This window comes from Solanum dulcamara, chromosome 6 (genome assembly GCF_947179165.1).
Source record: "Solanum dulcamara chromosome 6, daSolDulc1.2, whole genome shotgun sequence".
Classification (NCBI taxonomy): Eukaryota; Viridiplantae; Streptophyta; class Magnoliopsida; order Solanales; family Solanaceae; genus Solanum; species Solanum dulcamara.
The window spans coordinates 64072865-64088447 of NC_077242.1; the positions used below are offsets into that span (position 1 = coordinate 64072865).

The 15583-nt window shown below is 34.1% G+C and overlaps 1 protein-coding gene and 1 long non-coding RNA gene across 2 annotated transcripts; both read left to right on the forward strand.

The window, feature by feature from the left end:
- The first annotated feature begins 3555 nt into the window (after window positions 1–3555).
- LOC129893237 (uncharacterized) lies at window positions 3556–6065 on the forward strand. Its single transcript, XR_008767404.1, has 3 exons — window positions 3556–3753; window positions 4626–4676; window positions 5798–6065. It is a non-coding gene; the product is annotated as an uncharacterized LOC129893237 (long non-coding RNA).
- A 4226-nt stretch (window positions 6066–10291) lies between these two features.
- LOC129891260 (uncharacterized) lies at window positions 10292–15488 on the forward strand. The gene is made up of 2 exons (XM_055966558.1): window positions 10292–10485; window positions 13647–15488. The coding sequence occupies exon 2, from the start codon at window positions 13681–13683 to the stop codon at window positions 14950–14952; it is 1272 nt and encodes a 423-aa protein (XP_055822533.1). The 5' UTR covers window positions 10292–10485; window positions 13647–13680; the 3' UTR covers window positions 14953–15488.
- The last annotated feature ends 95 nt before the right edge of the window (window positions 15489–15583 follow it).

Below are 15583 nucleotides of genomic sequence, written 5' to 3' on the forward strand. Positions count from 1 at the left end.
GTCACATTTAATTGGAGGAGTGTTATATGTGTAATTAGTAAGTTATTTCTTATGTAAATTAAGAGGGAGAAAATTCTTACACTAACGATTTTGTGAAACTTGAATTAAGTTCTCTATTGTTTCACGTGTACTTGACAATTACAAAAATTAAATGCAAAAATTGTTATACATCAAAATAATTAATAATTTAAAATATTTTTAAAAATCATAATAAATAAGATATCTTCTTGATCTTTTAATTAGTAACGTGATGAAATATATGCGTCCACCACATGAGTTAGGAGACTAGGTCCCTTGACACAATCAGTTAACAGAATGCTGAAGTTCGGTGCAGAAGGTAAGATGGCACACAATGTTTACGTGGAAAACCTCCTTGCTCAAGGGAGAAAAAACCATGACCTGTTCCATGGGGTTTCACAACCAACTTCACTAAAATCAAGAACAAGGCTTTGTATTGCAGACTCTTGTAATCTCGACCTCGACCTATTGATCCCTTCCACTTTGTAACAACTCTAATACAAGACTTGAGCCTAAGCAATATTTCTATTGCCCACTGCACAAACTAACTCTTAATTAGTGCAGACTTCAACAATACATCACGGGTAACTCTAGCCACCAACTAAGCAATAACTCTATTGCCCACTATCTCAACTAACTCTAGTTGACATACACTTCAAACACAACATTCAAAGCTAGGTCTAGCTATGAACTGAATAACAAGGAGTGAAATATGAAATGATCGAGATTCTTTTATAGCATAGGAACTGATCTTACAATGTTAGAACATAAGATACAACATTACAATAAAGCAATAGAGAAAGACATTTCTTGAACGACTCTACCAGTTCCCTTACTACCTTGGTGAAGTTGTTCTTCCTTGAGAGAAAATAATGGTTTTTGCTTGTGAATATTATTTTGCAAAAACTTAGTTGTTTCTTGTTCAAGGATGAGTATTAACGTATGGACAAAAACAACCTCGTGCATGCTGATTGGCTGAGTAGGTTTGCAGTCCTCTGCATAGCAGGAAGTGGCAGCTTTTATAGCTCGTATCCATTATGTCATTGACATTCCGTGTTCATGCGATCAGGTCCGTCTCTTAGATCCCATGGTTTGTTAATACAACAAATCACGAATATGCACCTCTGTTGTAGTGCCCACCAACCTCTATAGTTTTTGCAGTTTTATAGGTGTAATCCACTTTCTTGTCCTGGACAGACATTACATATAGGACCACATTCCTCTACCGGATCCCATAGTTTGTTGAATCATCAAAACATAAATATAACATAACAGTACCACATAAAGTGAATCAAAATGTTTATCCCAATACCAAATATTAAAAGTTGAAAATTTAGGATTTACATGCTCTTCATATATGTTTTCACCAAAAGATTCAAATATCAATCATAAACACTATGCTAAATGTTAAAACTATAATTTCTTGAAAATTATTGTTATATATATAAAAATAAGTCTCATAATTATCGAAGATATCATGAATTTTTCATTGGCGAACCCCATTGGTGGCCCCCTAAATTTGGCACCAACTTTCACTTAGACACCTCAACTAGGCGTTGTTCATTTTAGACACCTCAAATAAGGCTTTGATGTGTCATTTTGACACTTTGTGCTGACTTGACATATTGCGTGTGCTACACCCATTTTAAGTGCGTGAAGGGCATTTTTTCTTAAAAAATAATATATATATTTTTGTTGTTCTTTTTCTTCTTCATTTTTAGCATTGTTTTGAGAGATAAACATCATTTCCACTGTGTTCTTCACCTTGGCAGTCCTCTTGACGACTTTTCATATTTGAACAAATTAGAGCTGATTCGAGACACCCTACGTAGCTGGGAAGATGCGCACCACTATTGTGGTCATTTTGGCATTGATTTTGTGCCATATAGTTCACCGGAGCTCCGTCGCTGCCAGTGTTGTCAGAGGTCCTAGAGAAATTGGACAACTTTGGTGATGATTAGAAATGACACTCATGATTTGGAAGATGCACTTCATCATTACGAATATTTTGGCATTCATTTTGTTTGATTTGGGTTGCCGGAGCTTCGGCGTTGCCATCATAAAACTTGCCGCCGGCAATGTCACCATTAAAATTGCCTGAAAATTGGCTGAAAGGTACTTCATGAGGTTGCGAACAAACTCCAGTAGCTGTTGGGTCTCGAATTGTTATAACCCGTACTTTGCACCTAAGGACATGTTAGGGATACTTGTAATAATTCAAGGGTAAGACTATGCTTGGTCTTAGGGGTGTTCATGGTTTGATTTGGGTCGGTTATTGATTAAAACCATAACCAAACCAATTTAATCGGTTATTAAATGTCTAAAACCATAACCAAATCAAGTAAAATAATAACCACAGGTTTGGTTATTGTCGGTTTGGTTTGGTTTGGTTCGGTTATTTGGTTTATGACTAGCTGAGACAATTCAAATATTCTCTCTCTACATTCTTCAAATTCTTACGAAACTCTTTTTTCCTCACGACCCACAGAGATTCGAAACAGAAAAGGAAACAACTTAAACATTCTAAACAAAAAAGAAAACAACTTAAAATCAATTTAAAATTTGAAAAACTTCTTATAAACCTTTTCAAAATTTGACAATCTTGTACTTGGGGTTGAGAAGTTGAGGTTGCTTTTGAGCCTTCACTGTTAGTCTATGACTGTGAGTCTGTGATTTGTGAGAAACCAATGTGAGAGGAACAAAAATGTAAAAGAAAAATAGATACTAGGGTTTTAAAGTTTTAACTTTTACCTTATGTTGCTGCCTGCTGCTTAAGTGCTTAGTGCTTATTAGGAATTTAAGATTTAGAATTGGGCTTGAGAGTTGGGTTTGGATTGTTGGGCCTTAAAAATAAGTAGATTAATATTAAATTAATAATTAAAAGGTATAAAATATCTTTAATTATTTATGAAAAACTAATATTATACATATAAATAATTATAAATTTTATGTATATAATTATCGGTTTGGTTCGGTTATTTATTCGGTTATTTTTTTCTATAACCATAACCAAACCAAATATTATCGGTTATTTAAATTTAAAACCAAACCAAACCAAACCAAACCAAATGTCGGTTTTTTTATTCGATTTGGTTAAATTTTCGGTTTGGTTTTGGTTTTAACCAAAACTATGAACAGCCCTACTTGGTCTTGTGATATACAAGCTTCATATGATTAAGTTGGAAGGCGGAATTATTAGAAAAACTTAGGGATAAAGTGGAATTTCACATGTGGAAATACTATAAAAGGGTGAGGACAAAATTGGAATTTGGTAATGGAAATATTGGAAAAGGCTAAGGGTAAAATTAGAATTTCACAACATGTAGTTTTTATGAAGATGTATGGGCTAGGTGCTTGGGCTTGAAACTTAAAAACTAAAAAATGGGCAAGATAGGCCCAATCATTAAGCCATGGCCCAAAACAAAACAAAAAAAAAAGATCCAAGCCCATGTAAATTCATCCATGTGATGAATGAAATAAAGAGGGCTCTTAGTCATAAAATCCTAGAAACTTCAAGACTAATTGAGAAGGAGAAAAACAAAAGAAAGAAGAGAAAACAAAGAAGGGAAAATCGGCCAAGAAGACCAAAAATTTACCCCTTTAAATTTCATCCCAAAAATTATAATTTCCTAGTATTCCTACTAAGTCAAGAGTGCTCTACAACATGGTGTAGTTGTTTTGGAAGTTTGGAGGCTTGTTTAGTTGATTTGGAGATTTGGAGAAGTGAAGGAAAAGGTAAGAATTAATCCAATTTCTTTGTGTTATGAAGTTTGTTGATGTTGTAATATGTGGAGGTGTGTGGAATTTATGAAAATATGGAAGTTTGCATGGTAATATGGTGCCATGTATACATGTTTTTGTATGAGTAAGATTTATTCAATTTTTGTGTAGTATTTGAATAGTAGTTATGATAGTTATTTGATGTTGAAAATGGAAGTTGGATGAAATTTATTGAAGTTGGAAATATGGATTAGGTGATGTAATGGGAAAAAAATTAAGTTTGTATAATTTGTTAGTTGTGGTTATGATTTTGGGGATATAAATGAAGTTTAAATGGTGTAAGTTGGTATTAAAATGGGTTGTAGGAATTATGTAATTTGTATGATATTATAAGAATATGGAGGTAAGTTATTAAAAGTATGGATTGTTGTTGTTGTTATGAAGTTGAAAGAAGGAAATGAATTTGATTATGAAGTTGAAAGAAGAAAATAAATTGTAATATTTTTGTTGTATTTATGAAATTTTTGAGTGAAATATGGAATTGATGAAAATTGGATAGCTTACTTGGAATATTTTTCACCTATGTTGGAATGAGTTGAAATTAATTATGGACATGAAATATTCATATTTACTTGGAAATGCAAACTTTGGTTGAAAGTTGTTGCACTAGTTGGAAAGAAACCAATTTATGTTATAGTATGTTTAAATTGATTATTGATGGTATTGGTGTTGTTGTTGGCTTGGTTGTTGATATTGTGGCCGAGTTGTAATCTCGGGGTTGTCATATATATAGGGGAGATGCTGTCGAAATTTTTGTAGACAAGTATTGAAAAAATTGAATTCTTAAAGTCTTATGAATAGTAATTGGTAAATGTGACCAATTGTAGATTTTGATGGAAACGGGAATTGAAGTTGGACAACCGTAAAAAGCCGATAAGGTATGTAAAGCTTTACCTTTTCTTCACTTGGCATGTCCTAGATGTTATAGGAGTGGATACGAGCCCCGGGGATCACTCTATTCTTCGGAATCGACGCTCAAAATATCCCCTTTTCTATTAAGTAGAATTGAATTAGGCATTTATGAATATTTTTGGAAAAATTGTCTAAACTTCTAGATTTAGCACAAATGAATTCCGACTACCTTAAAACTCTTATAAATGACGTTATGAAGTTTAACGCACCTAATTTGTATACGCCACCTCATTTGACCGAGGTGGGTCCCACTATTCTGAATTTTTCTTTGTTATTTCGTTTGCCTTATGTTAGGTAGTATTTGAGAGAAATTTCTTTGCTACTCTTCCGAATATTATACAACTAATTATTCCCTTAAGTTCCGTAATATATTTTGAAATATGGAGACGATTCCAGAAACTATTTTGACATAGACTATCTTGAAGTTGGAAAGATTTGCGCTACTATTGGTATTCAAGTTCTTTTATATATGTCCTGTTATCAAAACCATGCTATCGAGTTTGTATAAATATTTTAAATTTTAAATTGCATTTAGTTTCTCACTACTCCACTCGTGTATACTGTAACCACTCTTTCACTGAGCCTGGGCCAGGATATATTTTCGTGCGTATTTCTCTGCATTGTTCGCCGTGTCCCGACGTGAGGGGGCAGGTATGACATGTACATGGGGTGGTGTATGTTATGCCACGGAGTTATGCTGTGCCATGTACACCTATGTTTGGGATATAATATGATCCGATATGATATGATCTGATATGATTTGATATGATTTGATATGGCCATCTGATATGATATGATTTGTTACGGAGATATTTCCTACTCTGGTGTTATGTTGTGCCGTGGCGCCGACGATGAGAGGGCGACCACATTTTGTTCACCGAGTCCCATAATGGGGCCGAATATGGCATATGTTTTGCATATATGATTTGAGATTATGATAAGCATATTGAAATACTGAACATTTATTTTGTATTATGTACATACTATTCAGATTATGATTTTATCTAGTATAGTCCATGCCTTACATATTCGGTACATTTTTTCGTACTGACCCCCTTTCTTCGGGGGCTGCGTTATATGCCCGCAGGTACCGAAGTTTGATTTGCTGATCCGCCGGTTTAGGACATCTGCTATGTTATTGACAGTGCTCCCTTGTTCGGAGCTTGTATTTTGGTACTAACTTTATCTTTGTATATTTGGATATGTTGATCAGGGGTATGATGGGGCCCTGTCCCATCTTATGACTATGCTATCATCTTTAGAGGTCTGTAGACAGAGTTATGTTGTGGGTTTTGTACATATGTCTTGGATTTTGTTTGTTTCATGACGGTCTATCGGCCCTCGTGCCTATATCTATTTTTGTGATCTATTTAGTGATCTTTCCTAATTACTACCTATGTTTTCTTGACTAACATGCTAATTTGGGGTAAGGGTACGTTTGGGTGCTCAAATCGAGCACCAGTCACGGCCTACGGGGTTGGGTCGTGACACGAATATCACCGGAGGTGCCTCGATTTTGAAGGCGGCGCTGCGGTGATTCACAAGCTATTCTGTCGAAGATCGCCTGTTGAGAACTTTGTCTATGCATAATATTTTGGTCTGATTTTTGGACCATATGTAGCTCTTGAAATGGCGATTCATCTCCTATGGCTGGTTTCATTCGAATCATTCCAGTTTTTTGCAGGAAGATGATTTCTTTTGCTCTTCGCAGCTCCTCAGCAGTGTTCGTTATGCTTGTTGTGTTTCATTATGGTTTGGAAGAGAGAAAATTGAGAGAGAAACAGAGCAGGAGAAGATTGAATAATTTGGATAGTTGTTAATTTTTATTTTTTAAAAAAAATATTATTTGAATTTAAAAATGTCACGTGTCATCAAGAGATTGGTCATTTTTTTTATTGAAAAGTCATTATTTGATAATTATTTTGATATATATATATGCCACGTATGTTTATTTAATTCGCTGATTTTGACACGTCAGGCGAGTGCATTACACACATTTAATATATTTTGGTGATTGTCAAAAAAGTGTCAAAATGACACATCGAAGCCTTACTTGAGGTGTCTAAAATGAACAATGCCTAGTTGAGGTGTCTAAGTGAAAGTTGATGCCAATTTTAGGGGCCACCGATGGATTTCGCCTTTTTCATTTACCAAATGTAACAGGCGTTTTGAAGGGTGTATATTAAACCATGCTTCGACTTTATCTAAAGATTTCATGTATAAATGGTGTATAAATTTTATATGAAATATGTATATAAGTGTGTAAATTTTGTCTAAGTTTTGTTTTTGAGAAAATGCATGTAAATTTTTGTGTATAAGATACATATATAAATTGTATGTATATCATAATTCTGATAGAGTACATATAAATTGTATAAAAATTTATGAAGTAAATATAAATTGTAATAAGTATGTATAAATTCTCATAAATAAGTATATAATCTGTGTAAAATTATATTAAACTTTATAGGAGTTGCGCACAAAGGAAAGGGAATGCACAGTCTCTTTTTTCCCAAATATGCTTTAAATTGTAATATACTTCCTCTGTTTGACAAATAAGAAAAAAAAACATCTAATTTTTGCCATGTTTATTTAAGAAAATAGCGCATTTAGTGTGGTTTCCTTCCAATTTTACATGTTTATGTGCTCTAAACGTGACTGGGAAGAAATCAAGTGAAAATAAAGGCAAAAAGGAGTTAAAACATAGGAATTCAAAAACTGACAAAAAAATGGTCGTCTTCACTGCGAAGAGGAGAATCATTATCGTGAGAGTTAACCCAATCAACTCTTCTTCACGATCACGAAGCCTTTGTCGCGATCGTAGGTCAATGAAGGTCAACACATCGCGATCATGATAAAGGATTCTGAATGAATTTCTCAAGACTTTTTGAATTTCACATCGTTGATTTCAAACCTTATAAAACTCAACCCAACTCATTTTAAAAGACATCTTTGACAAAATTTAAGTCTTGGAGACTATGATTATTGCATCCGCATTTGGGAATTGAAGTTTTTGAAGATATAGATTGACAAATATTTTGAACTTCTATTCATATTTTTGTTCCTTAATACGTGTTAAGTATCTAAGTGTATAGTATTTTATTTCATAACTTTATTCTTGTTTATGAGAATATTCATTATCAAAGTTTTGGTTAAATTTCTGTCATGATCCCAATTCTTCGTCATGAGGTTGATAGCTGACATGTATCTCTAAGTTATTAATCCTTTATTAATCCTTTGCGTATATGACTTTGCATATGTAAGAGGAGATTTGGATGTAGACTTAAATTTATCTTTGATAGGCTCAATGAAGAAGTCCTTTAATTGATAGCCTACTTGATGAAGTCCTTCATTTGGTAAACGGGAACCATGTCTTCGGCAGATACTTGAAACTCCTTGATTATTGTTTCTTGTTTTGCGAAGGACTATCTTTTCTCTTGCATTTCATGAAGTTTCATAGATAATTGAGTGGATTCTCCTTTATCCATACTCTCAATCATATTTGTCAACTTGATAATTTAGCCACTTGACCTTTGACGTATTTTGATAGGCCTTCAAGTGCTTCTGACAAATTTGCAAGTTATTCTTATATGGTGGAAGCTTCAATCACTATCGCTTGTATAACCACCATAGAGGATGAAGAATAGTGCAGAATATCACTTTGATTGAGAAGTGACATAAGGAAAGATCAGAGAAAATCTACTGCTTAAGATATCATCATCTTTTCTGCTTGAAGGGATCGTTAGACTTAGGATGGTATTCTTGTGACAGCCTTAGTTGATCCAAGTTCTTTCTACTACCTCAGGGATGTTGTTCCCTTAATTTAGCACATACAAAAATGATATTTTTTTCTTTTATAGAAGATAAACCAAAAATATGAGATCACTTGAACAGTACTTAAGCATTTCTTATCCTAGCGTTTCAACTTTACTTCTTCTAGTTTGTCAAACAATCTTCATGGCAATTTTCAAGTCATTTTTGGAGTCAACATCCTTAAAAGTATCAAATTTCAGATTGATATTCATCGCGGCCAATTTGTAAGCAACCAAGTTTCATTCCTGAAAAATAGCAATCAAGAAAGGAAAAATAGTGAAAAACAATGATATTTATGTTTCAATAATTTATGCGAAGGCTAAAATCTTTATAAAATCTAATGAAAAGGATGTGGTCGCCTAATTCCTCTCCTCACGATCATCAACTCAAAAGCTTTGCTTTGTTCTTGAATCAATGAAATACTTATTGGAACTTGACCACGAATACAGAGCCAAACTTTGATCACCATCACAGGATATGAGAACTTACGGCTCATAAATTGGAGACGAAGACTTCATTGTATGCGGAAGACTTGCAAATCACCACTTAAGAGCAGAGATTCTCTATGTCTTTCTTCTTCTCTTTTCTCTGTGATCTTATGAAGATTTCTTTATATAGGCGTGAACTAAGATTTTGGGGGTGTGTTGGTCTCCAAGTAATTTTTGAGGACTTCTGACTTGAAGAACATGAATTGGGCTCGTTTTGTCAACATAATAGACTAATCCAAATGTAATTTGGATTTTATTTTAAGTCATATATTTTTAATTTAAATATTAATCTAACTTTATTAATCAATGGTTTGACTTGGTCAATTTATCATGAATTCACGATTTAATTCAAAATTTAATATAAATTTATCAATAAAACTTCACTGTCTACACCAGCAATCCGTTCATTTTGTTTTGTTTGACATATGTTGACTTGACACTCCTTTTAAGAAATTACTCCACCTGTTTCAATTTTTTTTGACTTATGTTGGTTTGACACATTCTTAAGAAAGTTTTTATTTGGGGTGTATTTTACGAAACTAACTTTATTAATGACACTTAAAAACTCAAAATTTGACCATTACGACTTCATGTTGTTATTCAATATTAAGTATATTATAGGGGAAAATGATAAAACTCTCTTGATTTTGCTAAAATGACAAGTTAAAATAATAATTTATTTTTAGTATAAGGGCCAAATAAAATCAAATGGAGAAGGTACTAAATCAACCTTATTAATTATGTTTTGAAAATCTGGTTTGACTACAAATATTTTATGTAGTCATTTAATGATAATAGTAGTATTGAAAGAAAATAATAAATTTATCTTAATTTGTTAAAATGAACAAATAATTTTTTTATAAGTGCCAAATAAAATGAAACCGAGGAAGTGTTTATATTATATATATGGATAAGTACAATTTTTCCTTTAATGTTATTTTTTTTTGTCACTTTAAAAGAAGATCTTTTAATTTATTCATATGATCTCTAATTCAGTTAAAACATTTATATATGTATTGTATCAAGATATATTATTATTTTTATCTAGATATACACACAAAAAAAAATCTCTTCTGTTTAGTAAAAATAAAAATTGTCCCAAACTAATTGTTACTTTAAAAATTCAAAAGACAAAAAGTAATAATTATTTCTAATTATAGACTCTTCTATTAAAGAGCTATTTTCCTTTTTAATACTGTTTAATTTTAAAGAAACAACTAATAAGTAAAATAATTTAGGTTTTTTTTTTAAAATTTGGAACGGAGTGAATATAAAATTTTTAAGTCTTGCATTCATATTAGAAATGCAAAGAAACCTCGATTTTTGAAACTTGCAAGTGATCTTTTTGGCAACTAAGGTGGTGCAATGGTAGATATTATTTTCAAACAACCCTAGCAACAACACCAGTGAAAAAGAGGGCTGATCTGTTGGAAGCCTTTAGCCCACCTAATCTTCAATCTGTGCCACCAATGAGGTTAGTTGCTTATTTTGCGTTTGTTTTATGCCTATTGACTGTAATTTCTTCAACTCAACTAGGTCTCTTTGTGTATTTGTTCATACTTTTGCTTGGTTGAATGTTGTGAGCATGTCCACAGAGGCGGCGGATTTTAACTTTATGGATTCGGATGAATTTTAGAATGACGATTTCAATTGCTAATAACGGGGTTGTAATTTAATATGTGTATGTTTAATGGATTTATTTTAAACCTAAGTTCACTCTTAGATCAAAAGGCTAATATATGAGCTTCTATCTTTGCCCCTGGTGCCCCTATACTGCTTGATTTAATTTGATAGATCGTGTTGATTCATGTGGTTTGGTTAGGTCTGTTGCTCTTATTTAGCTTTGTAGATCATAATTTTATTCATACTGAGCTGGAGAGCCTGCAAATTTGATTTTTTGCTGGTACTGACTCTAATCTATATACTTACCTTATCAAAAGAAGTGTCTCCAGTGTAATAACACAAAATGGAGTTTGAGGATGATAGAGTATATCTAGACCTTACCACCCTACTTTAAAGGTAGGTAGAGAGGCTCTTTCTTATAGACCCTCAATTCAAGAAAAAAAATAATATACAGAAAGAAATAATTAAAATGAAGAAAAGTCATGACAAAATACTAGGATTGTCAAAATGAGCCCAAATATAGGTAATCCGTCCAGAATTTTATGGGTTGAGCTCAAGATAATTTAAATTGGATCAATCTCAACCCATTCAAATCTTAACCAATTTTAAAAGAATCTTCAATTGAGCCTAATTTAATCTCCAATTCAACCCGTTTTTAAGATTTTTTATTTGCATTGGTGTAATATATGTATCTATATTGAATGTATAAATTTCTATCTACTTTATATCTTCTGGGATTTATCTATTCATTCTTTTTATTTATAAATTAAAATTTTATTTTTTTGGGATCATAATAATCAAAAGAAATTAAATTATATATATATATATATATATATTTTTTTTTTTTTTTCCCCATAAAATACATGTTGAGTGAGTCATCTTAAATATATGTTTATTTAGTTGGTATAAATGTTTGGTGACTTTTCACTTCAAAATTAAGATATTATTTTTTTATTTTCTTGAGTTGGAATTCAAATTGTGGTTACAAAAGATAAATAACAATGTGTTAATATTCTGAAGATTAAGCGGGTCAAATTGGGCGGCTCATGACCCAACTTGATTTTTAGCCTATTTTAGCCCAAAGTAAATTTGGACGGGTCATGAACCAACCCGGTTTCTAGTTCAGCCCATTCTAGTCTTCAGTTTCAGCCCGACCCACCCATTTGACACCCCGACAAAATACTATAGACAACCTAATAAATCAGTCTAAACAATAGTCATTATAGATAAAACTATAATCAAAGTGTAAAAAACAATCCATAGATAATTACCGAACTCAAAGGACAAACAACTACAATAGTAATACTATGACTAATAGTGCAACTAATAGTATGAAAGAATAAGTGAGACAATGCTCAACTATCTAACCAACTTCCTCCCCTAATTTGTGGCCTACATAGCCTCCTATTTAAGGTTATATGCTCGGTAAGCTAAAACCATCCATAGCCATAGCGATAGCCATCCATATTCTACCTTTGCCTCTTCCAATGTTATCAAAGGCGTGCTTAAGCTTTGAAGCGAGGCTCAAAACGCGTTGAGCGCTTCGCCTCGCTTAATGTGCGCTTCAGTGTCGTCATCAAGGCTCTAAGACATACTTTTCCTTTTGAGTGAGCATTTCCTAAAGAGGCGACGCTAAACCATTGATATTTCACTTTATCGTAAAAACAATCAATTCTTTTGTCCATATATTTGTTATTCATGCTTATAACTATTAGTCTTGGACTAGACATATATATATATATATATATATATATATATTTTTGTATGTTTTCTCCATTTGCGCTTTTTCTCAATGAAGCCCATGATTTATTTGCGCTTTGTGCTTAAAGCCCCAACGAACCTTAGAACTTTTTTGCGCTTTTTGCTTTTGATAACACTGATTTTTTCTGAATCCGTCCATAGCCAACCTCCCACACCTTTCACTGGGATATTCGTGCGTCTCCTCTGCACATGCCCAAATCATCTGAGTCTCCTTTCTCGCATCTTGTCCTCTATCGAGGTCACTCCTGCCTTGTCCTAAATACCTTCATTCCTAACCTTATCTCTCCTAGTATGCCCACACATCCAGTGGCGGAACAGGATTCTTATAAAGGGATGTCAAAATATAAAGTACAAAAATATATGTTCTTATCAAAGATAGAACCCACAACCTCAAGCAATTGTTGCAACCCCTTAGCCACTATACTAAAGCTTCAACTTGTGTCAAGGGGTGTCAACACTTGTATATATATTCATTAAACTAAATTTTAACCTATATATACAATGTAATTTAACGACGAAGGGGTGTCGCTTGACACCCCTTGCCCGAGGGTGGCTCCGCCCCTGCACACATCCATCTCAGCATCCTCATCTCTGCAATTTTCAACTTCTGAATGTGGGATTTTTTCACTGACCAACACTCCGCTCCATACAACATAGCCGGTCTAACCTACCTTGTAAAAAGAAAAAGAAAAAAAATCTTCTCACCTAAATATACTTCACTTTCCTCCTAGTGAGATCCATGTCCAGTCTTGTACCAAAGCAAGATAAAGAGTATCTGATTTTAATATAAAACACACCATTGACAAGACTAGAAGAAATTCAATCTGACACCACTGACTTTCAGGAAAATTAACCTAAGAAGTACAAGTCGAATGTGAAAGGAGCAAGTTAAAAGAAGGTTAGAACAGGTACTAATTACCAAAGAAGCTGAAAATTCTAAACAACTTATAGATCAGAGGGAGAAGTTTTATCATTCATTAGACATAGCACATTTATCCTAGAGCAACTTCTGCCTTGCAATTGGAGATTGGCATGTTCTTGAAGTAAGGTCAAAATAGCCTTCAAGGAATGAGTAGAATGATACGTGAAGGGACAATGCATCTGCAGACCAGTGAAATCTTTTAGTGGTCAATCAGAAAATAAATCTTAATACTAGAAAAATAAGACGAAGTATACTAGAACTGCCTTTCTACTAGCATATCACTGTTCATTTGACTTTTTATGGATCCAACTTGCTTTCAACTTCTGCAGGTTGCTCTTGCTGGCATAAAGTCCTAAGATAGCCATGATCACAAGGGAAACAGCAAAAAGAGCAGAGATAAAACGTATAGCCAAGAAGAGTGTTCAAACAACACCTACTGCATCTGTGGCTAAGAGAACTAGAAGCAAAGGTAAGACTATAATTAATGAAGCTCTTGAGAAGAGCAAAAAGAAGGGAAAGATAAGGTCTGTGTTCACACTTGATGAATCAGATATTGCGACAATCGAAACAACTGATGGTGAAAAGGAGGAAGCAGAGAAGGAGGTCAAAGAAAAATCTCCTGTGGGAAGTGAGAAAAAGAAGGCTTCCCTTGCTGAGAAATTTGACAAAAGGAAGAGGTCCTCAAAAGGGACAAAAGAAACAGGTCCTTCTGCTGAGGGACCTAGTTTCAAGAGAGTAAAGAGAAGAGCAATCAAGGTGCAAAAGGTGGAGAAAGTCCTGAAGGGAAGGGTGATTGACCCTACATTAGCAGAAGAGCCGGGGCTAAAAGAGCTCAAGGAAAAAGTGGACTATCAAGGCTGGTCCCATTTGCTCCTTGACTCTCACCCAGTGGTTCATGAGGATGAAGTTTGTCAATTCTACAGGAGGTTTAATTTGGTTAAGGGAGACACCGTTGAGACCACAGTAAAGGGAGTGAAAATCTCATTTACTGACAAGGACTTGGGAGACATATTAGGAGTACCAAATGTTGGGTATGGTGAATATGTCAAGAGGGAATGGATTGAATATGGACCTGAGAAAAGCAGGGTCTACCTGACTGCCAAGTTTAGCCAAGGAAGAGATGCTGGTGAACCCAGGAAAGTGTTCAAAGGAGAAATGATTCCTGCTCATAATCTCTTGTTTGAACTGGTAAACAAGTGCATCCTGCCCAGATGTGAAAGAAGGAATGAAGCAAATTGCTTGGACATGATAGTCATGGATGCAATTGATCGGGGGATGCTGGTGAATCTGCCTTCTCTAATGGTGAAGCATATGACTAGGGCAGCAGAAGGATCACATGCTTTGCCCTATGGGTTCTGGCTAACCAGGGTATTCACCCACTTTGAAGTTCCCCTGAATGTTGGGAAAAGAGGAGGAAAGAAGGACATGATCAGTAGGTCTACACTTGCAGAATGTGACCTCCTTCCCAAGGCACTTGGTTCTAAGAGTAATAGCTTGATCACACAGTTGATCAATGATCTTGAAGAGGCAAAGCGTGAAAAGGCAAAGGTAGAGGCTGAAAATATAGTGTTGAAAGCAGAGGTTGAAAAACTGAAATTTTGGCAGATCACGAAAGGCTGCAGCTGCAATAATTGATAAAATCCTAGCCAACATTCCTCTCCTACCTTCTCCAACAAAGAACCCGGTCCTGAGTTCCTACCTTCCTTATGTGTGGCCGAGTCCTGTTCTTTCTAAGACCTCGTTTGAGATGTTTTTCTAGTTTCTTGTCTGGTTTATAGTAAGTGGCAGTACTAAGCAAATTAATGTTATTGTTTGTTAGTTGGATTCATTCATAAAATTTCCTTTGGCTTCATAGGATGTCTTTTCCTGACTAATATCATTGGATTTTGTTTACACTTACGTTGCGATCATATACCTAGTGGCCATGTGGTATAAGTTTGATATTCCTCACTTGATTAAACACTTTTGCTTTTCGATGATGCCAAAAAGAGGAAGATAACATGATAACTGACTGAGTGGTTTGGATAACATGTCCAAAAGAGGACCTGGTTCTTGGACTGCTCATACTAGAGATTTCTGATGAAAGAACCAGGTCCCTGCTGCAAGTTTGGTTTTATGTATTCTGTTAGGTTGAAGTTCTCATTCTGCTTAATGAAAGTTGAATTTTTTAATCTTTGTTGTGTTTTGTAATGTTCTTGTCACACAATAATCAATTTTGAATGTTTGACTAGCAACATTTTCTTTGCATGAGATTCGGATTTTGTAA